This window comes from Molothrus aeneus, chromosome 17 (assembly GCF_037042795.1).
Source record: "Molothrus aeneus isolate 106 chromosome 17, BPBGC_Maene_1.0, whole genome shotgun sequence".
Lineage (NCBI taxonomy): Eukaryota > Metazoa > Chordata > Aves > Passeriformes > Icteridae > Molothrus > Molothrus aeneus.
In genome coordinates this window covers 3,408,087-3,428,880 of record NC_089662.1, presented here as the reverse complement: position 1 = coordinate 3,428,880, position 20,794 = coordinate 3,408,087, and the positions used below count along the sequence as shown (strand labels likewise).

General features: G+C 59.2%; 1 protein-coding gene across 2 annotated transcripts in view; it reads left to right on the top strand.

Moving 5' to 3' along the window:
* Window positions 1-268: 268 nt before the first annotated feature.
* The window catches only part of MTCL2 (microtubule crosslinking factor 2), a 29,158-nt gene continuing 8,632 nt past the window's right edge, over window positions 269-20,794 (top strand). Inside the window, exons 1-12 of one of the 2 annotated variants that reach the window (XM_066561820.1) lie at window positions 269-490; window positions 8,443-8,667; window positions 10,133-10,291; window positions 12,759-12,821; window positions 15,430-16,647; window positions 17,638-17,757; window positions 17,911-18,036; window positions 18,367-18,597; window positions 18,745-18,852; window positions 19,092-19,259; window positions 20,216-20,467; window positions 20,593-20,664. In XM_066561820.1, coding sequence (XP_066417917.1) covers window positions 419-490; window positions 8,443-8,667; window positions 10,133-10,291; window positions 12,759-12,821; window positions 15,430-16,647; window positions 17,638-17,757; window positions 17,911-18,036; window positions 18,367-18,597; window positions 18,745-18,852; window positions 19,092-19,259; window positions 20,216-20,467; window positions 20,593-20,664 — 2,814 coding nt within the window. In that variant the 5' untranslated portion in view covers window positions 269-418. The remainder of the gene's footprint in view (window positions 491-8,442; window positions 8,668-10,132; window positions 10,292-12,758; window positions 12,822-15,429; window positions 16,648-17,637; window positions 17,758-17,910; window positions 18,037-18,366; window positions 18,598-18,744; window positions 18,853-19,091; window positions 19,260-20,215; window positions 20,468-20,592; window positions 20,665-20,794) is intronic. The other variant, XM_066561821.1, reaches the window with a different exon arrangement.

Below are 20,794 nucleotides of genomic sequence, written 5' to 3'. Positions count from 1 at the left end.
CAAGGACGGGCGAACCGACAAGCGGGGCCCGCCGGGGGCCCGGGCCGGCGGCAAGGGGCCGGCGGGGCGCGGCGCGGCGCGGCCCAAGGGCCGGCGGCACGGAGCCGAGACGGCGGCCCCCGCGGCGAGGAGGAGCGGGTCGGGACCGCGCTCGGTGCCCGCCGCGCCCGGGCCGGGCTCGGGGCTGACCGACAGCAGCTCGGAGGTGTCGGACTGCAGCGCCTCGGAGGAGGCGAAGCTGCTGTCGCTGGAGCTGGGGTTGAGCGGCAGCGATGGCGAGTCCCCGGGCAGCGCCCCGCCGCCGCCGCCCTCGGCCGGAGAGGCGTCGCCGCTGCCCGAGGAGCCCTCGGCCGCCTCCGTGGCCAGCAGCCGCCTGCAGCTCAGCACCTCGCTCGCCTTCTCCGACCTCACCGAGGAGATGCTGGACGCCGGCACCGACGGGCTGCTCCGCGAGCTGGAGGACTTGCGCTCCGAGAACGACTATCTCAAGGTGGGCACGGCTCGGTGTGGCATCCCTGGCACGCCTCGGTGTGCAGTGGCATCCCTGGCACGCCTCGGTGTGCAGTGATATCCCTGTCACGGCTCGGTGTGGCATCCCTGTCATAGCTCGGTGTGGCATCCCTGGCACGCCTCGGTGTGCAGTGGCATTCCTGGCACGCCTCGGTGTGGCCTCCCTGGCACGGCTCGGTGTGCAGTGATATCCCTGTCATAGCTCGGTGTGGCATCCCTGGCACGCCTCGGTGTGCAGTGGCATCCGTGGCACGGCTCGGTGTGTCATGGCATCCCTGGTACAGCATGGCATCACAGGGCACGGGTCAGTCAGGGTCAGCATCCCCTGGCTATAGCGTGGTTTAACGTCCCCAGAGCTTTGCAGGGCATCTGAGGGCATGGCTCAGCATGGTGCAGCATCCCTGGCCTTAGCATGGCATGGGCTGGAATCCCAGGGCAGGGGTCAGCATGGTGCAGCATCCCTGAGCACAATAGAGCATCCGTGGTTATCACAGCATGGCATCCCTGTGCACGGTGCAGCATGGCACAGCTTCCCTGGCAATGGCATGGCACAGCATGGCATAGCATGGCTCAGCATGACACAGCATCCCTGGCAATGGCATGACGTGACATGGCACTGCATCCCAAGGTGTAGCTCCATGTGGCACAACATCCTTGGGTCCAGCCTGGTGCAGTTCAGCATCCCAGGGCATGGCTGGGCATGGGGCACAGCTCAGCTCAGCCTGGCATGGCTCAGATGGGCAGCACAGCATGGCTGGGTGCAGGGCTTGGCACGGCTCAGCCCAGCATGGCATCCCTGAACATGGCACAGCCAGGGAATGCTGGCCTGCCATGCTGTGGCTGGGCTTCACTTGGCACAGTGTAGCATGACTGGATGTAGGGTCTGGCTTGTCTAAGCCTGGCATGGCTATGCTGAACTTAGGGCAGAGCTCAGCTTGGCACAGCATGGCCCAGCTGGGCATGGTCCAGCGTGGTGTGGCACTGCTCAGCTCAGTGTTCCATGGCATGGCTTGGCACAGGGCAGCCTTTAGCACAACGTGGGCCAGGTTAGCCAGGCGTGACCCAGCTGGGCATGGCTTGTCCTGGCACAACACATTGGGTGCAGCACAACCAAGCTTGGCATGGCAAGGCTTGGCACAGCCTGGGCTGGCACAGCTCAGCATGGTGTGGATGTGCTCAGCCTGGGACACAGTATGGCATAATCTGACCTTGGGCATGGCAGCTGGGCATGGCCTGGCAGTTGGGCATGGCTCCCTGCTGCTCTCCCTGCCTGCTGCTGCAGCTGCCAGACCCTGGGGACATTTTCCAGCTCTCTTCTTCCCCTGGTTCCTGTGCTCCCTGGGGCCATTTTCCAGGTCTGCCTGGTTCATAGGGGCAGACGTGCTGTGAGGGGACAGGGACACAGAGCTGTCCCACCTCTGGTCACACACCAGCCTGGTGGGCACCAGCACCCATCAGGAGCCACATCCTGGGCTGGCTGCAGGCATTTTGTGCCCTCTGCTCTCCTTCATGGTGGAGCTGTGGCTGAGCTGTTTGGGCAGTCAGCTGCTGGCAAGCTCAGGGCTGGGTACCAAGGCTCCCCAGCTGCTCTTTGGGTGTTGTAGGCTGGAAGTCAGGCCAGCTCTCCTCTGCTGCTGCCCAAGTTTGTGAAAGTGTCAGGATTCCAGCCTCAAGGTGGGCATTGGGTGATGCACTGGAAGATGCTCAATCAGGCCCTTTGTCCATTAGCAAAGCCCCAGTGCACAGCTGGTGTCCCAACTCCTGCCAAAATTAGCAGCAACAGCTCAAAGGCTTTGATTTACTGGGGGCTGGAAAAATACAGATGAGGCCCCTGGGTTTCCAAGAACGAGTGCTGCCATTCCTGCTTCCTCCATTCCCACGTGATGTCCTTCCTGGCAAGCTGCAGGCCAGCAGGGAGTGAGTGATTTACCTGCCCTGAGGGCTGGCAGCTGAAATCCCCTGGCCAGGGGCAGTGGGAGAGGGCAGAGCTGCTGGAGGTGTGCACCAGGGGGATGCTGGTGGCATCATCCCTTCTTTGCCAGCACTTGTGTCCCCTCCCTGACGTGTGCATCCTGCTATATCTGTGTTTCCATGTTGTAGCTCACTTCTCCTGACTCTGGAGCAGGAGGTGGCTGGGGTGCTACCCTGGCTCCAGCTGGGCAGAAGCCCAGAGCACACACCTCTTGTGCTCCAAAAAATGTTGGAAGATTTGCCTAGTTTCTCCAGCAAGGAGCAGAAAACTGGGCTGGGCTGCAGCAGAGTGCTGGCTTGTGCCATCTGTGCTAAAAATTCAGGCATTTCAGGATTAAAAACAAAAATAAAGCCCTGACCCGAGGGATTGGCACTGCCCATCTTGCCATGCAGCTCAGGTGTGGATGAATCAGACTTATCCCAGGTGACTTATTTGCTAGGACTCACCCAAAAAGCTGCAGATGAATATTTTTTTCGCGTATTCATCAGCACCAGTGCGTATTTGGAGCGAGATGAGGATTTTTGGGGGCGGGAGGGAAGGTTTGGTGACGTTGTGGCACGAGCCAGACGTGTGTGCTGCTACTACACCCGTGTGGTGCACGCTGGGCTTGGGAGCTTCCCAGCAGAGCTCCAGCAGTGCCAGCTCACGTCCCATCCTCCCTCAGCTGCCCTGATAAAACCCACTTGTTTAAGCACATCTCACCCATTTCTCTTTGCACCCCACATTCATGCAAGGCTCTGCTTTCCTCCTCCCTCTCTGGGTGTGCTGGGATCTCCTCTTGTCCCTGCTCTCAGGTCTCTGCCCCTGCTGTGACCCCTCTGAAGGGGTTATTCTGAGTGTTTCCCCAAAAAGGGCTGTTTTCACAGGCAGGCTGGCAGCCTGGCGAGGGAGGAGGTGGCTTGGTGTCCTTGCCCCAGCTCACTGTTGCTGAGCTGTGTGATGGAGAGCAGCTCCCAGCCCTGCTCAGCAGGCTGGAAAATGTGAGATGTGATACGGCAGCAGCTGCAGAGGGACAGGCAGACAAAGAGTGGGCACGGGAGGGTTTGGAGCAAGGGGAGGGGCTGCCTGCAAAGCCTCTCCTCTCCCTCTCCTCTCCCTCTCCCTCTCCTCTCCTCTCCTCTCCCTCTCCCTCTCCTCTCCTCGGGAAGGGGTTGAAGCAAGAGCCGTGTAACGCTGGGATCTGAGTGCCCTTTCCCGCTGCCTTCCCTCTCCTGCTCCCTGCCCTGAGTCATCCCACATCCCCCGGGGCTCACATGCATTTCCCAGCTCTGTGGAGAAAGATTTAATGTGGCTGGGTGCCTTGTTTCCCCCAAGGTAGTCATGCCACCAGCGAGGGCTCTCTGAGAGCCCCCACAGGGTATGGGGGGCTGTGTCTGAGCAGCCTGGCTGGCACTCAGTCCCTGCTCTGCCTGGCCACGGGGACAGGGACCATGCCTGGGAGCCCCAGGAGCCACCAGCCACCCTGGAAGGGGTTTTGCAGCCTCTTGCCTTTTTGGATGCTACACAACACGGGATGGGCTGCAGAGAGCCCCCAGCTGTTTGCCTGGTAATTTATGGGGGCAGGTGTAAAGCTGAGAAATGTTGATTTTTCCCTCACTCCCATTACCAAGGGGGAGCTGCCATGCCAGCCAGGGGCAGGGATCAGCACACACTGAGCTCCTGCATGACATGGATGGCCGGTGTTTGCTGTCAGAGCTGGGCCAGAGCTGCTGTTAATGCACCCAGAGAAGCCCCTGTGTGTGACATGGGTGTGCCTTGCCCATCTTCCACCCACTGCACTCTGCCATGGGCTTGTGGTGTGCTGCATTTCCTGCATTCCCCTTGCTGGCAGGGGACATGCCTGAGCACCCTGGGCAGTTTCCTTTAAAAATCCCCTCTGGTTTTTCTTTTTTTCCCCCCCCTGGCAAATTCAGGCATAATTCCCTGTGCTGCCTGCCGGGCTGCCTGCTCAGAGTTAATTGAAAGCTGCTGCTTTTGTGCTGTAATCTGGGAGGAAGGCGTGCTTGTTGCTGTCCTGCACTGTAATCCCCATCTTTGCACGGGGCCAGCCGCAGGCACAGCCCTGCCAGCACAGCCCAGCTCTGCACAAAGGCTCCTCTGCCACACACCCAGCCTGCTCCCACCCTTCCTCCTCCTCTGCTGAGGTTTGGGGATGAAACTGCAGGGTGTGCCCCCCAAAATGCTGCCCATCCTCCATGGGCAGGCTGCTGCTGCTTGGCTGTGCCTGCCAAGGTTGCCACAGCCAGCAGTGGGTGAGCTGCATGAGCTGCATGAGTCTGTTTTGTGTCCCTTGCTGTTTTCTGCTCCTTGGAGACAGCAGGTCCTGCTGGCTTGCACAGTGTGTGCCCCCTGCTCTGCTCAGAGCTTGCTGCATTCTTGCAGGAGCCAAAGTCAGCGTGTAACTCCCCTTGGGTAGGAGATCTGAGGGTTTAATTCTGCTTCTGGTCTGGTCTGCACTCTGAGGTGTGCTCTGCCATCTCCACTGGTCCCTCTCCTGCCCTGTCACTGCTCAGGGTCATCACCCCAAAGCTCAGCCCTTCCTGAAAGAGCTGATGTCCTTCAAGTGCACGTGTGGACAGAGCTGTTGCCTCCTCTTTCTCTAAAAATGCATGGTTTCTTTTTCCTGAGCTGGAAACAGGCCCTTTGCATCCCACCTTTCCACTCCTTAGTTTCCTTAATAATCTCCCCAGGGAGAGACAGTGTCTCTGAGGTTTGTGCAGGGGAGGTTGAAGGTAGGTTGTCTCTTGAGCTCCTCCACTGAGCATAACCTGGCTCCTGCAGCCACAAAATGGGCTGTTTGCTTCTGCACACAATCCCTGGGCCATTCAAATGAGTCTCTCTGGACTGCAGCTTCCCAGCGTTTTTTCTGAGACAGGAGATTTCTAGTGTAAAAAAATCTTGGAATTTGAAAAACCTGTGAAACCTTTGCTGCTGCAGAGATGGGATGAGCAGGGTGCAGTACTGGGTGACCCTGGAGGACAAGCAGGGGAGCGGCCCATGGGTGCTGGGAGGCTGTGACTCCCATAGGGTTGGGCATTCTGTTGTTTACAGGGTGAGTGGCCCAGCAGGGCAGTCCCCAGGGTATTTGTGGGGGAGAGAAGTCATTTATCTCCTCCTCAGTGTTGCCCACCTGTCACCGTGTCACACTTCATTTAACATCACTTACAGTGCTCATTGCCACCCCTGAATATGGGATGTTTCTGTGGGGCTCCTCCCTTCTCCTGGTTCTGCTTTCACCTTAATCCAAACGGATTTTTTACTGGGTTGGGCATTAATTCCAGAAAATGTGCAAAGGGTGAGGCTCTGTGACCATCAGGGACCCCTGAAGCTGTGAGGAGACCCCAGTGCACCCCATGTGCTGCCTTAGCAGATCAGCTCTGTCCTCCAAGCTCTCTCCCTGGCATTTTTCCACTCTCCAATCCTAATCCCTTTACTGTGGCTTACCAGCATGCTTTACCTCCATGGGGCAAACTGGGGCAGGCTGTGGATGCCTGCTGCATCCACCCAGAGAATTTATCAGGTTATGGGATGTGAGTGAATTCCTGCAGCTGGAGCAAAGACAGGCACTGCTTTCCTGCAATCCCCCCCAGCCCCAATCCCTGCCTGCATTTCCAGGCTTTGCCCAGGCTGGACACAGCCTCCCCCTAAAATAACGGTTGCTACAACCCAAAGCATAAACAAGCAGGAGCTCTTAGCAGGGCAAGCCCAGGCTTTCTTCCAGCAAATGCAAGATGTGGTTGGGTTTTTTCCAAGGTCCCTGCTCGCTGCCCTGCTCAGCTGCTGCCTGGGAAAGCCACATGGCAAGTGAGAGCTGGAATGGTCAGCACTGAAGGAGGATTGCAGCTGTATTCAAGCCACGATTCCTTGGTGATGAAAGGAAGGATTTTCCTCACCCACTGCAGTGTGCCTGCTCACCTGCAATCCATAATGCCTTTTTTTCTGTGAAAACTCCCAAAGAATGGATGCCACAAAGAAGCTCTCCAGGCTGGTTTGGTTTATGGGGGTTTTGCTGTGGCCCTGCCAGGGTGGGAGGTGGCAGTGCTGGTGGGGGGTTCCCACCGAGTTTGTCACCCCATGGTGCATCCCAGCCCTTGCAGGAACGTGTGGTTTGTCCCTGGGGGGTTTCACACCTGACGTGTCCAGGAGGTTTTCTCAAACACGTCTGCAGTGATGCCCCTTCACAGGACACTCCCTGGCTGTCCCTGAACAGCCTGTCTGTCCCCAGGACCCCCTGTGCTCATCTCAAAGCCTCGGGGCTGTTTCTGTTCTGGGACAGAACAGAAGCAGATCTGTTCTCAGGACCCCCTGTGTGGAAGCAGAGCAGCAGAGGGTGACAGGACCCTGGTGGCCGTGGTGCCACCGGGCTCCCAGGCCAGGAGATAATCCGGGATTGTCTAATTGAGGTTCTTTCTTTGTTACAAAGTGTTTAAAGCCAACAGTGAGCGACTGTGACTTGTCCCTGCAGCTGCAGGCCCTTTCCCCAGGCTTGGCTTCTCCTTTCGGGGAGTTCTTGCAGCTGGGGCTTTGTCAGGCAGGGTGAGTGTGGCAGCCACTGTGCCAGCGCCTGGCAGAGCCAGCACAGAGCTGCCATCTCGGGCTCTAGGGCACTGTCACAGCAATGTGGGGGCAGTCCCCTGTCCCCTCTGCCCAGGGGGAATCAGGGCTGAGCATCCCCAATCCTCTGCCAGATCCTTTTGTTCCCTGCCTGGCCATGCCATGGTGCAGAGTGGCAGTGTGAGCCACTCTCAAGTGCCAGTTGCATTTGGCAATGTCAAGAGGTCTTCAGTGGCAGGGGTTTTGGCAGGACAGCAGATGCTTGATCCCTCCCAGGAGGGATCGATCCCTGGTCCCACTGGGTCTGGTTGAGGAGGGACAGCTGGTGTGGTGGGTGGAGTGTTTGCCTAGGGGATTTGGGCTGGCACCATGTTCATGGTGAGATGGACAGAGCTTGGTCAGTCCCCAGGGACCACAGGGGACAGTTCTCGAGCATCCCCATGACCACAGTCCCGTTCTGGATGAGGAGGTGGCACTGGGGACCCCACAGTAGTGGTGCGCCACATCCCCAGAGGAGGCTCAGGGCCAGTGTTGGTGCCAGTGGGATGTCACCCTTGGCCCTGCTGTGGCAGTGATGCAATTGCTCTGTGCCAGAGGCTCTGCTGTGCTGGGAGAGCTGATGAGACTGGGAAGAAGGTGGAACACGGGACCCAGCCCAAGGACTGCTGCTTGGTGGCAAAACAATCCCCAGCACTGGTGGCATCTGGTTCATGTCCCCACATTGCCTCCCCTCAGAGCTGTCCTCGCCTGCCATCTCCTCCTTCCCTCGCCTGCCTCCCTGACACATCTTTTCCAAACATAACCTAATTTTTTCTCCCTGTGCCTGCTGCCTGAGCTGCTCCTGCAGCTCCTCTCCCTCCCCCACCTTCCTCTTTCTTTTACCACAAAGACTCTCAGGCACTTTTGTTGGCTGTTCCCCCCACGTGACTGGTTCACCCCTGGGTGACGGCATCCCGCTGGCTCTGAGCCTGCTCCTGCAAGGATTGGGCTTGGCCCAAGGGCTTGGAGACCTGTGAAAATGGGTCATGGGATGGATGGATGGATGGATGGATGGATGGATGGATGGATGGATGGATGGATGGATGGATGGATGGATGGGGGATGGATGGATGGTGGATGGATGAACAGATGGATGGATGGATGGATGGATGATGGATGGATGGATGGATGGATGGATGGATGGATGGGGGATGGATGGATGGTGGATGGATGAACAGATGGATGGATGGATGGATGATGGATGGATGGATGGATGGATGGATGGATGGATGGATGGATGGATGGATGATGAATGGATGATGGATGGATGGATGATGGATGGAGAATGGAGAGCCATGGTAGGGATGTATCACAGGTGGAAAGCGAGCAGAGCAAGCTGCGGGGTCTAACCCAACATCTCGCTGCAGGATGAGATCGAGGAGCTGCGCGCCGAGATGCTGGAGATGCGGGATGTCTACATGGAGGAGGACGTGTACCAGCTGCAGGAGCTGAGGCAGCAGCTGGACCAGGCCAGCAAGACGTGCCGCATCCTGCAGTACCGGCTGCGCAAGGCTGAGCGCCGCAGCCTGCGCGTGGCGCAGACCGGCCAGGTGGACGGCGAGCTCATCCACAGCCTCGAGCAGGACGTCAAGGTCAGCCTGGGAGGGCACCTCCCCACCCAGACAGCCCCCACAGGGGGCTTTGATGAGTTGTGGGCATGGGGGTGGCAGGGGATGTCGGGGTACAGGGAGCTCTGTGAGGATGTGCAGTTTGTGATGTGCAGTTTTGTTGGAGGTGTTATAATTCCCCGCTAGCAGTGTTGATGTGGGAAGTGGGGAGCAGGGCTTTCAGCTCACAGGTGGTCTGAGGGGGTCCTGGTGGTGGAGAGGGCCAGCACTGCCTGAGAATGTGCCATACGTGAGCAGGCTGGAGCCCAGCCCAGCCCTGTGCCCTGGGGCTGAGCTCCCTTAGCCTGCTCCTGTGGGGATGTAATGGGGCCACCACTGCAGGACGGAACATCGTGAGTGTGCAGGGAGCACAGGGACCCTGCAGGCTTGGGAGCTGCTTCTCTCGGCCTTCAGGAAAACCTTGCAGAGCCCCAGGCATGGTGGCACGTGGGGCTGGGGCAGGGACAGGAGGATTTCTGCAGGGTGACGTTGCTTTGCCCTCCAGGAGCCTGGTGAGTGTTTGCTGAGGGCTCTCACCAACGAGCCTGCTGCCAAGAGGGGGTGCGGTGGCACTCGGAGACAGCTCGGGATGGATGTGCAACAGCTCGAGGACTAACTTTGTTTTTTGAGCAGAAAACAGCCAATCCTGGAGCCAAGACGTGCCACAAGTGCTGGGCTGTGAACCCTCCTTGCTGCCCATCCCTGCTGGGGCCCCAATCCCCTCCCCAAACCACCCATCAGCTCCCCCCTCAGCTTGGGTGGCTGCTGCCAAAAACACCCCCTCCAGCTTCTCCCTTTCTGGGAAAGAAAGCACAGCCCATCCTCAGGAGAGCAGGAGCCCAGCCCCATGGCCTGAGATCCTGCAGCAGGGCTTGCTGCTGCCTCCACAGTGCTGATATCCCAGGCTGTGCAGGAGACCAGTGGCATTTGGGACAATTTTTGCTGTCCTGCAAATGCAGGAGCGTGTGTTTTGTGTTACTAAGCTCCCTTTATGCTGGGGAGTGCTCCTGTGCAGGGATCTGGAGAGGGGGAGCTCTGGGGGGTATGTAGGCACCCTTCACCCTGGGGCAGCTGCTGGTTTTTCTGTAATGTGATGAAGCAGCTCCTCTTTCTCCTGGCCAGCTGCCTGCAGCGACAGGCTGCCTGCTCTGCTACTGCCTACCAGCTCTTCCAGCCTGCTGGGGGCTTCTCCAGCTTTGTGGTATGGGAAAAAGGTGAATAATGTCTCCCAGCATCATGCTAGGGCTGGGGAAGGCAGGATTTGGCCAGGGAATGTGGATGCAGGGCAGCCTTGGAGCTGGTGAAGGAACGAGAACAGTCACAGCCCAGGATTGAGGGGACAGAGACTCCTCCAGAGGGTCTCAGTAACTGCCTGGTGATCTCCTCATGAGGACTGTGGGTGCCCAGGAGCTGGAGTCCCAGTCTGAGGAGAGCCCTGCCGTGTCCCCAGGTGGCCAAGGACGTCTCTGTGCGGCTCCACAATGAGCTGGAGGTGGTGGAGAAGAAGAGGATCCGGCTGGAGGAGGAGAACGAGGAGCTGCGCCAGCGGCTCATCGAGACCGAGCTGGCCAAGCAGGTGGTGCAGAACGAGATGGACAAGCTCAGAGAGGTGAGTGGGACATGGGAGGGGACCAGGAGGTGTTCCCTAGGCTCTGCTCATAGCAGGTGTCCTGGCCCTGGATCATGGGAACCCCCAGCCCTGCCTGAGTCACTGAAACCCAAACCGTGCTACAGATGCTTGTGAAACCCGAGCAGCACCTGCCCTCAGCGTGCTCCATCCCTCCCTGCCCCAGCCAGGGGGGGCTGTGGGACTTCCCCACTGCTCTGGGGACGCTTTATATGTCCCTGGCCACTTGCTCAGCCCAGCCCCCTGGGCCCTGCCCAATTCCATCTGGGCAAAGCTCCAAGTGATGTGTGGGGTCCCTGTCCCTGGCACAGTGCCTGGTGCTGGCTGTATCCTGACCACATCCTGCAGGTCCCAGCAGTGTCCCAGTGGTGCTGTGGAGCTGGGTGGGTGCACAATCCCCTCTGTGTCCTGGGCAGTCACAAATGTACCCATATGCACAGGTCCAGGGCACTCCATGTCGTGCTCTGTTTGGAACCAGCTTCTGGCTGGGATCTGTGTCAACCTCGGTGACAGGAAAGGCATCCTGGTGACAGCATGGACTTGAGATCCCTTGCAGCCCTTGTAACCCACTTCCCTACTGCCCAGGATGCCTTTGGTCCCCGGGGAGCCTGGGATGCATCTCTGGCTGAGCCATCAGGGCAGTGTGGGGGAGGAGGCCCAGCCAAGGGAAGGCTCTCACTTCCCCCACTGTGCTTCCTGCACAGGCAGCTCGGCATCTCTGGGGCCATCCCTGCTAAAAGCCGAGCCCAGCTCCTGGGAAGCTGCAGGATCCAGCTGCAGCCATCCCCTGTCAGCCATGGCCGTGCTGGTGACACTCAGCAGCATCCCCCACACTGGTGCCTTGCACAGCCCTGCTAACAGCCGTGAAATGGGTTTCCCTGCAGCTGGGAGCACGGGCTGAATAACAAATGGCAGCAGCGGGAGCTGGGCTGGAGCTCTCCCTCACTTGGAAAACAGGCAGGGAAAATGGTTCTGTGGGGAGCTCTGAGAGGCAGGCACTGCCTTGCCCTGGCTGAAGGGGCTGGGGTGGGACACAGCCCCTCCTGCAGCTGCCTGAGCCCTGGGGACACTGCTGGCTGGCACAGGCTCAGAGATGGTCCCCAAGCTCAGGATGGCACATCCCCAGGCTAGCAAGGGCGTTGGGGTGACTCGCTGATTGCAGAGTGCTAATTAGGCAAACATTAGACAAAGTGAGCTAAAAGCCCTCCTCCTCCCTGCTGCTGCAGGGCACAGAGCCTCGCAGAGCTTGTTAGCAGCCAGAGCCAGGGACTGTGCAGGGCTGCACTCACCCCTAGGGGCTGATTATTCCTCCCTTCCAAGAGGTTTCTCCCATAACTGGATAATTGTCTGGGGATCATTCCCAAAGGCACAGGCATTTCCCCCCTCTCCTGTCTCCTAAAGGGGTCAGAAAAAGTGGCATCAATCTGGGTACCCCATGCCAAGCCTGCCACACCAAGCTTGGCCTTGAGGGGACCCCAAGGCTGATCCCAGGGTGGAGCAGTGACAGCCACATTGCCCCAGGGTGCTGTGCCTGGGGCTCTCTGGGGCTGGGGCTGCCCTTGGCCAGCTGCAGTCCCCAGCAGGGTGGGGGTGAGGGGGATGTGATGTGGCACAAGCAGCCCCTGGGAGAGGCTCTGCAGCTCCAGCAGCTCCAGGGATGGTCGTGGCCTTAATAGGAAAGCCTGGAGCCCTGCACCTTGGCACAGGCAGCAGCTTACATTTCACAGCTGCTTTCTCTGGCTGTGGGCCTCAGCACCAGCTTGGAAAGAGGTCCAGGGCAGCTGCATGGATCAGCCAGCACTCATGGGAGGCTCTGTGGATGTTCTTGAGGGTCTTTCCCCAGATAACTGGCTCTGCTCTGGGCACCTCCATTTTTACCATGCTTTTGGTCTGCCCTATTGCTCTGTCTGCCTTCCCCACCTCCCAGCTGTCCTCACTAGCCTGGACATTGTCCCTTGTGTCCCCTTGTGACCTTGACTGCAGAGTCAGCATCATGCTGCTGAGGGAGCAGGACATATCCCTTGCTTGGGGAGAAGGTGATGGGGAATGTCATCATCTGCTGCTCCCACACTGGAATGTCCTGGAATCTCACACACTGAGAGCTGTCCCTTGCCCTGGGGGTTGGATTCCCTGCTCCATCCAGCCCTGACAGGGACAGTGACTCAGCCTCTCCACTCTCCATGGCTCATTTCCTGCTCACTCCTGCTTTTGCACTGCTCCTTTGCCTGCAGGGGGAATTTCTGGCCAAACCTCATGATGTGATGCTTGCCAGTCCAGCTCCCTCAAAGCAAAGGGCCTCCCTCAGCCCACCAGGGCTAGGGTGTTCTCCTGGGGTCCAGGAGCATCTGGGAATGTCAGCACCAATGTCCATCCACACTGATCTGTCTGTCTGTCACTGCTGGGGTGCAGGGCCATCGCTGTGGGTCATAACTCTCTGTTCTTCCTGCAGAACTCCCTGAAGAAGCGGGGCTCTCGCTCCTTGGGCAAGACTGAGAAGAAGCCATCAGTGCAGGTACCAGCAGCAGGGCACCCAGGGCACAGTGACCCCCCAAGCCCCCAGCTCATGATTATCAGCTGGAGACTGAGCCCAGGCCAGGAGCAAATCCGGGCATGGCAGCGCCATCCCCTCCTTGCAGGGCTTTGCAGAGCTTTCCTGCCTCTCAGAGCCCCTGCATAAGGGAGGGATTGATGTGCTGGGCCATCCTCTTTGTCCTCACTCGCTCCCTTGTCTCATTTATCAATGGAGCAGCAGTGGCTTTAACCCTTTCCCTGTGTAAGGAGCTGAAGGAGTTTGGCTTTTACATTGCAAAGCTGCTTCTGCTCCTGTGGCTCTTGCAGCCTGTGTCCCTCCAGCTGTGCTTGAGGGTGCTCTGGGAGCTTTACAGGGTCTGGGGGGAGCAGAGGGTCCCTGTGGGGATGGCTGGAGGCCACACCACTCCTGCCCTCACAGGGGATTTGCCAGGGGCAGCAGGATTTCAGCTGTCACTTGCTGTTGAGCTGAGCTGCTGTGACTCACTAATGCTGTTACCAGGGCTTGGAGAGGCAGAGCTGCTGTTGCAGGGATAGAAAGGCAAGAGGAAAAATCCTCTTTCAAAGGCAAAAGACCTGAAGGGTTTATTTTAGGGAACAGATCTGCTCCCCAAAAGCTGGAACACGGAGGCAGACGGTGGAAGGACACTCCTGACACGCTGCTGAGTGTCTCCCAACAGGAACCCTGAGCAGCCCAAGGGGTTTGGGTGACCTGTGTCCTTCTTGGCACAGGCCCTTTTGTGCAGCCACAGGACAGAGACCCCCAGGCCCTCAAAGACTTTCCCTTTCAGTCTTTATTTATCACCTCCCTTTACCTCCATTCTTCAGAGCCCTTTCTGGCCAGCTGATGGTCCCAGCATCCTTCCCCTCAATTCCCCAGAGAGCTCTTACAGCCAGCTCTGCCCTGAGTTGAGGGGGCTCTTCCATCACCCCTTTCCTGAGGCTGAAGCCCCTCATCTGCCTCCTCCTGAGGCAGGAAACAACCCCAGCCCCCTCTGCTTCCCCATGGAGCTGAGACCCTTCAGCTTGGGGTCAGGGTGGGCTCAGTTCTGTGGTGGGACCAATGCTCCAGGAACTCTGGGCTTCCCTGGGTGCAGATGCCCCTGCATGTGGTCCCCATGGGCTCCCTGTCCCTGCTCAGCTGTGGCTGGTGGCCCTGTGGCTCAGATGCTGTGACTCATCTGTGGCTTCCTGGGCCCCTTTCCTGCCTGGCTGTGCTGGCTGAGCTTCAGCACTCCCTAAAAACAGAGCTGAGGGGACAGACTCAACACTGAGGTCTCCCCAGACCCCAGGAGCACTCCAGATGGTCTTGGGGACCTGTGTGTGTCTCTTTGCTGATGCCATAGAGGGACACACTGGGTTGCTGCTTTTTTTTTTTTTCCCTGAAAAAACAGGAACTGAGGTCATGTCTGCCCTGCCCACAGCAGCCCTCCCCTAATCTCCTCACCTAATTAGGGGGGCACAGCTTTAATGCGCCTTAGTGAGGTCGTGTCCCAGTGCACAAGCATGGAAGTGCAGCAGGGTGGTTCCTGTGGTCACTGCAGGACATTTAGGGACTAAAATGGCACCCCAAACTCATGGGAACCCCCTTTCCATCACCCCTGGCCTTGTTATGAGCAGTGCAGGAAGTCAGCAGAGTAAATACTGCTGTGGGGTTTGGGGTGAGCATGGGTGTGGCTGGGGGGGCTGGGGGTGCAGAGCACCCAAGGAAGGGGACAGCTTGTTTTTTCCAGCCAAGGAAAGGGGAAAGGGGGTGAGTTCAGCCAGGCAGAGGGCAACCAGGGCCAGCAGCCACCCAGCCAAAGGGCTTGGCCACCCCCAGCACTGCCCAGCTGCAGTGGGTGCAGGGAGGTGAGGGGCACAGCCCAGCAGGTCCCCTCCTGGCAGTGACCACGACACAGCTCAGAGCACTCAGGTGACCCCAGGGCACGGGAAGCTGCGAGCTGGACGTCAGGAAATCCTGGTCCTCCATCCAAAAAGCTCCCAGAGCAGAGAAACGGTCTGTCTGGGCAGACAGCCAAGATCCTAACTGCTGAATAAAAAAAGAACACACGGAGAAACGGTTCTGAGAAGCAGAGGGGCTTGGGAAGGGACTGGTGAGCTGGTGCTGAGGCTTTGCCCGGGTTTTCAGTGCCCTGGCAAGGCGGTAGTAGCAAGGCTGGGGGTTGGGACTTTGAGAGGTTCTCAGCAGCTTCTCTGCCCTGTGATGAGGTTGGGGGCTGAGTGAGGGGAGCAGAGCCCTGACAGGAGCATTTCAGTGGCAGTTCTGGGGAGGAAGCCTTAATAACCCTGTGGAGTCTTGAGAGCTCTCCCTGCCCCTCTGCCCTGTTGTGGATCAGGCCGGACTTGGTCCTTACATCCCTGCTGGTGGCTCAATGTCCTTCTTAGGGCAGGACCCCAAGGTCTCCTCATCCAGGGCATCCTGTCCCATCTCCAGGCTCACCCTGAAAGTCTCCAGGATGGATCTCAAAGCTTTTCCTCCTCCAAGAGCAGAGCCAGGAGGGGGAAGGTGGCATGTCCCCAGGGCTCTCTGGGAATCACCATGGTTCCTGGGAGCATCTGTCTAATAACCACCCCCTCTGGGTCCCCAGGAGGACAGCGCAGACCTGAAGTGCCAGCTGCATTTTGCCAAGGAGGAGTCAGCCCTGATGTGCAAGAAGCTGACCAAGCTGGCCAAGGAGAACGACGGCATGAAGGAGGAGCTGCTGAAGTACAGGTCCCTGTACGGGGACCTGGACAGCTCCCTCTCCGTGGAGGAGCTGGCTGACTCTCCCCATTCCCGCGAGGCCGAGCTGAAGGTCCACCTCAAGCTGGTGGAGGAGGAAGCCAACATCCTCAGCCGGAGGATAGTGGAGCTGGAGGTGGAGAACCGCGGGCTGCGGGCGGAAATGGACGACATGAAGGGCCAGGGGGACAGGGAGCTGCCGGGGCAGGACGCGCGGTTCCTGGCGGGCGTCTCCGGCTGCGGGGACGCGGGGGACACGGTGGCCGAGCTGCGGCGGCACCTGCAGTTCGTGGAGGAGGAGGCCGAGCTGCTGAGGCGCTCGCTGCTGGAGCTGGAGGACCAGAACAAGCTGCTCCTGAGCGAGCTGAGCAAGTACAAGTCGGAGCACGAGCTGGACGTGACGCTGTCCGAGGACAGCTGCTCGGTGGTCAGCGAGCCCTCGCAGGAGGAGCTGGCCACGGCCAAGGTGCAGATCAGCGAGCTCAGCGGCAAGGTGAAGAAGCTGCAGTACGAGAACAGGGTGCTGCTCTCCAACCTGCAGCGCTGCGACCTGGCCTCCTGCCAGAGCACCCGGCCCATGCTGGAGACCGACGCCGAGGCTGGCGACTCGGCGCAGTGCGTGCCCACCGCCGGCTGGAGGGATGGTGTGGGCAGCAGCGAGGCCGACGTGCAGGACAGGGGGCTGGGCACTGGGAAGGTGCCCGATGGCCCTGCCAAAGTGCTCAAGCCCAAGGACCTGGAGACCTTGCTGGGCATCCGGGACCAGGCGACGCTGGTCAGTAAAGCTATCGATGTCTTGATTTCGGATGCCAACGGGTTCACCTCGGGGCTGAAGGCTTGCTTGGACAACGAGTGTGCAGGGGTGCTGCTGGGCGAGGCGGTGGGCAGCGGTGGTGACAGCCCCAGCGATGCCAAGCTGATGAATGTGCTGCTGATGAGGCTGGGCGTGCTCCAGCAGGACCTGGGCTGCTTCGTGAGGAAGGTGGACCACCTCACCGGTGGCTTCAAGGAGCACGCGGACTCATTCCCCTTCTCCAGCCCCAGCAGCCACGATGTCACCAAAGAGCATGCCTCTGACTTCCAGGTATGGCTTCTTCCCACATCCCTCACAGCAGCTGCCGCTTTATTTGCCACCACGTTTCCTCCTGCTTTAATGGAGCAAACCCTGATCCCCACTGTAACCTCCCTCCTGCCTCTCCAGAGCAAAATCCAAACTAACACCTCACTGCATGCCAGTGGCACCGGGGACAAGGTAGGACTCTGCTCCAACAGAGTGTGCCCAGCGCAGGAGGCAGTGGGCACCCTGGCACAGGCTGGTTGTGCCAAGGCTGCCCTGCCCATGGCCAAGGGGTCTCAGGTGCAATCCCACCTTAGCAGGGGCTGATGTTTTGGCTGCTCTCCCTGGCTTAGCCCAACATTGTGTCTCAGAAGCTCTTTGCTTGTTGGGGATGAGCTGGGTGGGAGGAGAGCAGCCTGCAGCCTCCGAAAGCACCCCAAATTGTAGGCACTCACTTGCAGGAATCCTCCGTCCCCAGAGGCACCCAGGCAGGGTAATTTGGAGAGCAAAGGCTTCAGGGCAAATCTGCATCCAAGGGAGAACACCTTTGGAGCAGTGCAGAGCAGTTCATGCCCTGCTGTCCCACTGTCCTCAGGGGTCCCAGCTCGTGACAGGGGTGTCAGTGGTGGTTGGGGCTGCAGGCACAAGCCCCTTTCTGGAGCACACTCGCTTGTTCAGAGTCCTATTGTTCTGCATGTGGTCCCCCCAGCCCGAGGTCCCAGTCTCCCCCAGTCACTGCATGGCACCGTAACTGGTGTTTGCACATTTTTTCCCTCTTTCTCTCTTTTTTCCCCTTTCCCCAAACAATCCAGGCCACGTGTCTCCTCATCCTGTGTTTCCTTTTGGTTTCCTCATTGTCTCCCGCCATGGTGATGAAGCTCCTTCTCCTCCTCATCCTTTTTGTTGTCTTGTAGTTCTTTACTGTTTCGGAGACCCATTGTTTTGTTTTCTGTTTTGTTTTTTTTTTCCCCTTCCCGCTCTTTTGGTTTGTTCTCATTAACTTGCCCACGCATGCAGCAGCCTGATTTTAGGGACGCCGACCCTTTTCGCATCCCCCACGCCAAGGACACGGACCCCGCCCATGCCCGGAGCTACAAACACTGCCGGGCTGAGGAGAACGACTCCTACGCCACCGAGGTATGGCACAGCCTGGGAGCCGTGTCCCCTCGGCCACAGGGCTGTGGGACAGCCTTTTGGGAGCTGGGGACAGGGGAAGCTGCAGAGCCTGCTCAGGGAGGGACACGGGGAAGTGCAGGCCAGCTTTGCCATCCCCTTCTGGGGCTGTTACAGATGAAGGAGCTGCAGCTGGTGCTGTCCGAGGCCAACGAGAGCCTGCGGGGGCTGCAGGAGCAGCTCTCACAGGAGAGGCAGCTGAGGAAGGACGAGGTGGACAACTTCTCACAGAAGATCTGCCAGGTGAGTAGGGAACAGCCTCTGCCCCTGGGAGACAGCTGTCCTCAACCCATGGCAGTGCCACCTCCAGCCCTATGACCCATGTGGGGTCCTGGGTGTCACCTGGGAGCACACCCAGCATGTCCCATTTTCGAGGCTGAGCACACTCCTCCTTGTACATGGAGCCATGCAGGGCTTCCCCCGTTGCCCTGCTGTCCCCAGCATGCTCCAGAGTGGTACAGCTCCCCCAGATGGGGATATGGGGCTGGCACCAGGCTCAGCCCAGGCCCTGGGGGGGAAGCATCACATGGCTGCCACCATGTGCCTGTCCTGGAGCCACTCATCTCTCCCCAGCTGAAGGAGGACCACCAGAAAGCACTGCTGCGACGGGAGTTTGAGCTGCAGAGCCTCAACCTGCAGAGGCGGCTGGAGCAGAAGTTCTGGAGCCAGGAAAAGAACCTGCTGGTGCAGGAGTCACAGCAGTTCAGGCAGAGCTTCCTCCTGCTCTTCATGAAGCTCAAGTGGTTCCTCAAGCGCTGGCGCCAGGGCAAGGTGGTGCACAGTGAGGGCGAGGACTTTTTGGAGGTACAGTGGCCTGTCATGGAGGGGAGACCACACTGTTGGGTGTGTCCCTCACGCCTGTTTGTCCTGCCCAGGGCTGTTTGGGTGTCCCCCATCCCTGCCCAGGGGCTGTGGGTCCCCATATCACCCCAGCCATGGTGTGACCCACAGGTGAACAGCATGAAGGAGCTGTACCTGCTGCTGGAAGAGGAGGAGCTAGCCCCACAGCAACAGGCAGACAACAAGATGTGTGCCGGGGACACCTGGACCCCCAACACGGTGAGCAGGGTCCCCACAAGCCCAGGGGGTGGATCAGGGTAGGATCAGCCCCTGCTGTGGCTGGCGGCTCCTCTTGGGGTGTGTGCCTGGGTGGGGATGGTCCCCTGCCATGGTGCCTTCCCCTGTCCCTCACCTTGGCAGCAGCCTGCAGGGCTGGGATGCAGAGAGGACAGCTCCCACAGAGTCCCAGCCTGTTGGGTCCCCTCGTGCTGCCTGTGCTCACCCCTGTTCTCCTGCAGCCCAACGAGTGCATCAAGACTCTGGCAGACATGAAGGTGACCCTGAAGGAGCTGTGCACGGAGCTGCGGGAGGAGCGGCGCGGTGCCAGCGAGCTGCAGCAGCAGTTCACCAAGGCCAAGGCTGCCTGGGAGATGGAGCGTGCTGAGCTCAAGTGCCACATCGCCCAGGTGGGCAGTGCCAGGGCCCCCCCCGTGCCTGCTGGGGGGCTGGGGGCCTGCCTGTGCCCTGTGCCAAGCATTGGGCTGGGAGCAGGGTGGCACTGTGGGAATCTTAATTAGCAGCCACTCAGGCAGGAGAGTTTCCATGGCAACGGGGCTGGCATGGAAATCTGCCTGTGGAGCAGCAGAGGATGCTCTTTATTCCTCTGTCTGGGGAGGGTGGGATGGGACAGGGGCTCAGCATCCCTCCTGAGGACAGGCAGCTGAGAGCAGCATCAGAGCCCACCTCTCCCCCACCCCAAGTCACAGTGCAGGATCCCTGTGGATGCTGCAGAAGGGATGCAAGGCTGCAGGGAAGGCAGGAGGTGGAGGGAGGGCTGCCTGGGCACTGGGGGAAGCTCCTGCCTGTAGGATGAGTCCCACCAGTCCCCTAGCCCTGCCCTTCCAGTGCTGAGAGGTTTCCACTCATGCTGTGCTGGCAGCAGCCCATGGCTGTACATCAGCTCTGCTCCCCAGCACAGGTGCCAGCACTTTCCAGGCAGGATTTCTCCTGGCAGAGCATGAGTCCCCAGTTCCCTTATCTCCTCCTCAAAAGCAAGCAGAGCAGCCATGGTGGCACCACCCCACTGGTGCTGCATCCTTGGGGGCCGCTCAGGTGATGGTGCCCCTCTCCAGGAGCCATGTCCTGCAGGCAGGAGCACAGCCAGGCAGGCAGGACATTCAGCCTGTGTCCTGCTGGGTGACCATCTGCTGGCCAGCTGGCATGATGTGGCTGCAAGCCAGGGCTGGCCATGGCTTGGCTGTGCCATGAGCAAGCCATGTTGTGTGTGTCACGTCCTTGGGGACATGCTTATTGCCCAGCCTGGCAGCATGGGACTGGCACTGCAGCCCTGCCTGTTGGCTGGAGATGTCCAGCACCACACTAGAGCCCTGGGTCCCTCACAGCCACCACCATGTCCCCACAGCTGGAGTCAAAGGCAGGCAAAGGGATCGCAGAGCGTGCGCTGCCAGACTGGAAGGTGGCACTGAAGAGGGAGCGTGAGGAGCACCAGCATCTCCTGGCCGAGTCCTACAGCGCTGTCATGGACCTCACCAAGCAGCTGCAGATCAGCGAGAAGAACTGGAACCAGGAGAAGGTGGAGCTGCTGGCTCGCTTCAAGGAGGAGCAGCAGCAGGCAGAGCAGCAAGCAAAGGACCTGCAGAACAAACTCAACCAGGTATGGTGTCTCCCATCCTGCACGTGTCCTCCAGCCTCTGCTGCTTGCCCCGAGAATGTTTCATGCTTTTGCTTTGCCCAGAGAGGCTCGTGTTGCACTTGTTGAGTGACCAATACATTTTCCAGTTGCAGAAAGGATCCAATCCATGGGCATTGAAGCACTCTGAAATGGAGAAGCACGGCAGCAACTGGAAAGAGGTGGGTAAGAGAAGGTGGAGTGCTCTCAGGATGCTCCTAGGTCTGTGCTAAGGGTTAGATGGGAGGATGTGTGAATCCCAGTTAAAACCCCCTTAAACAGCAAATGAGGCTGCAAGGGAGAGCACCAGGA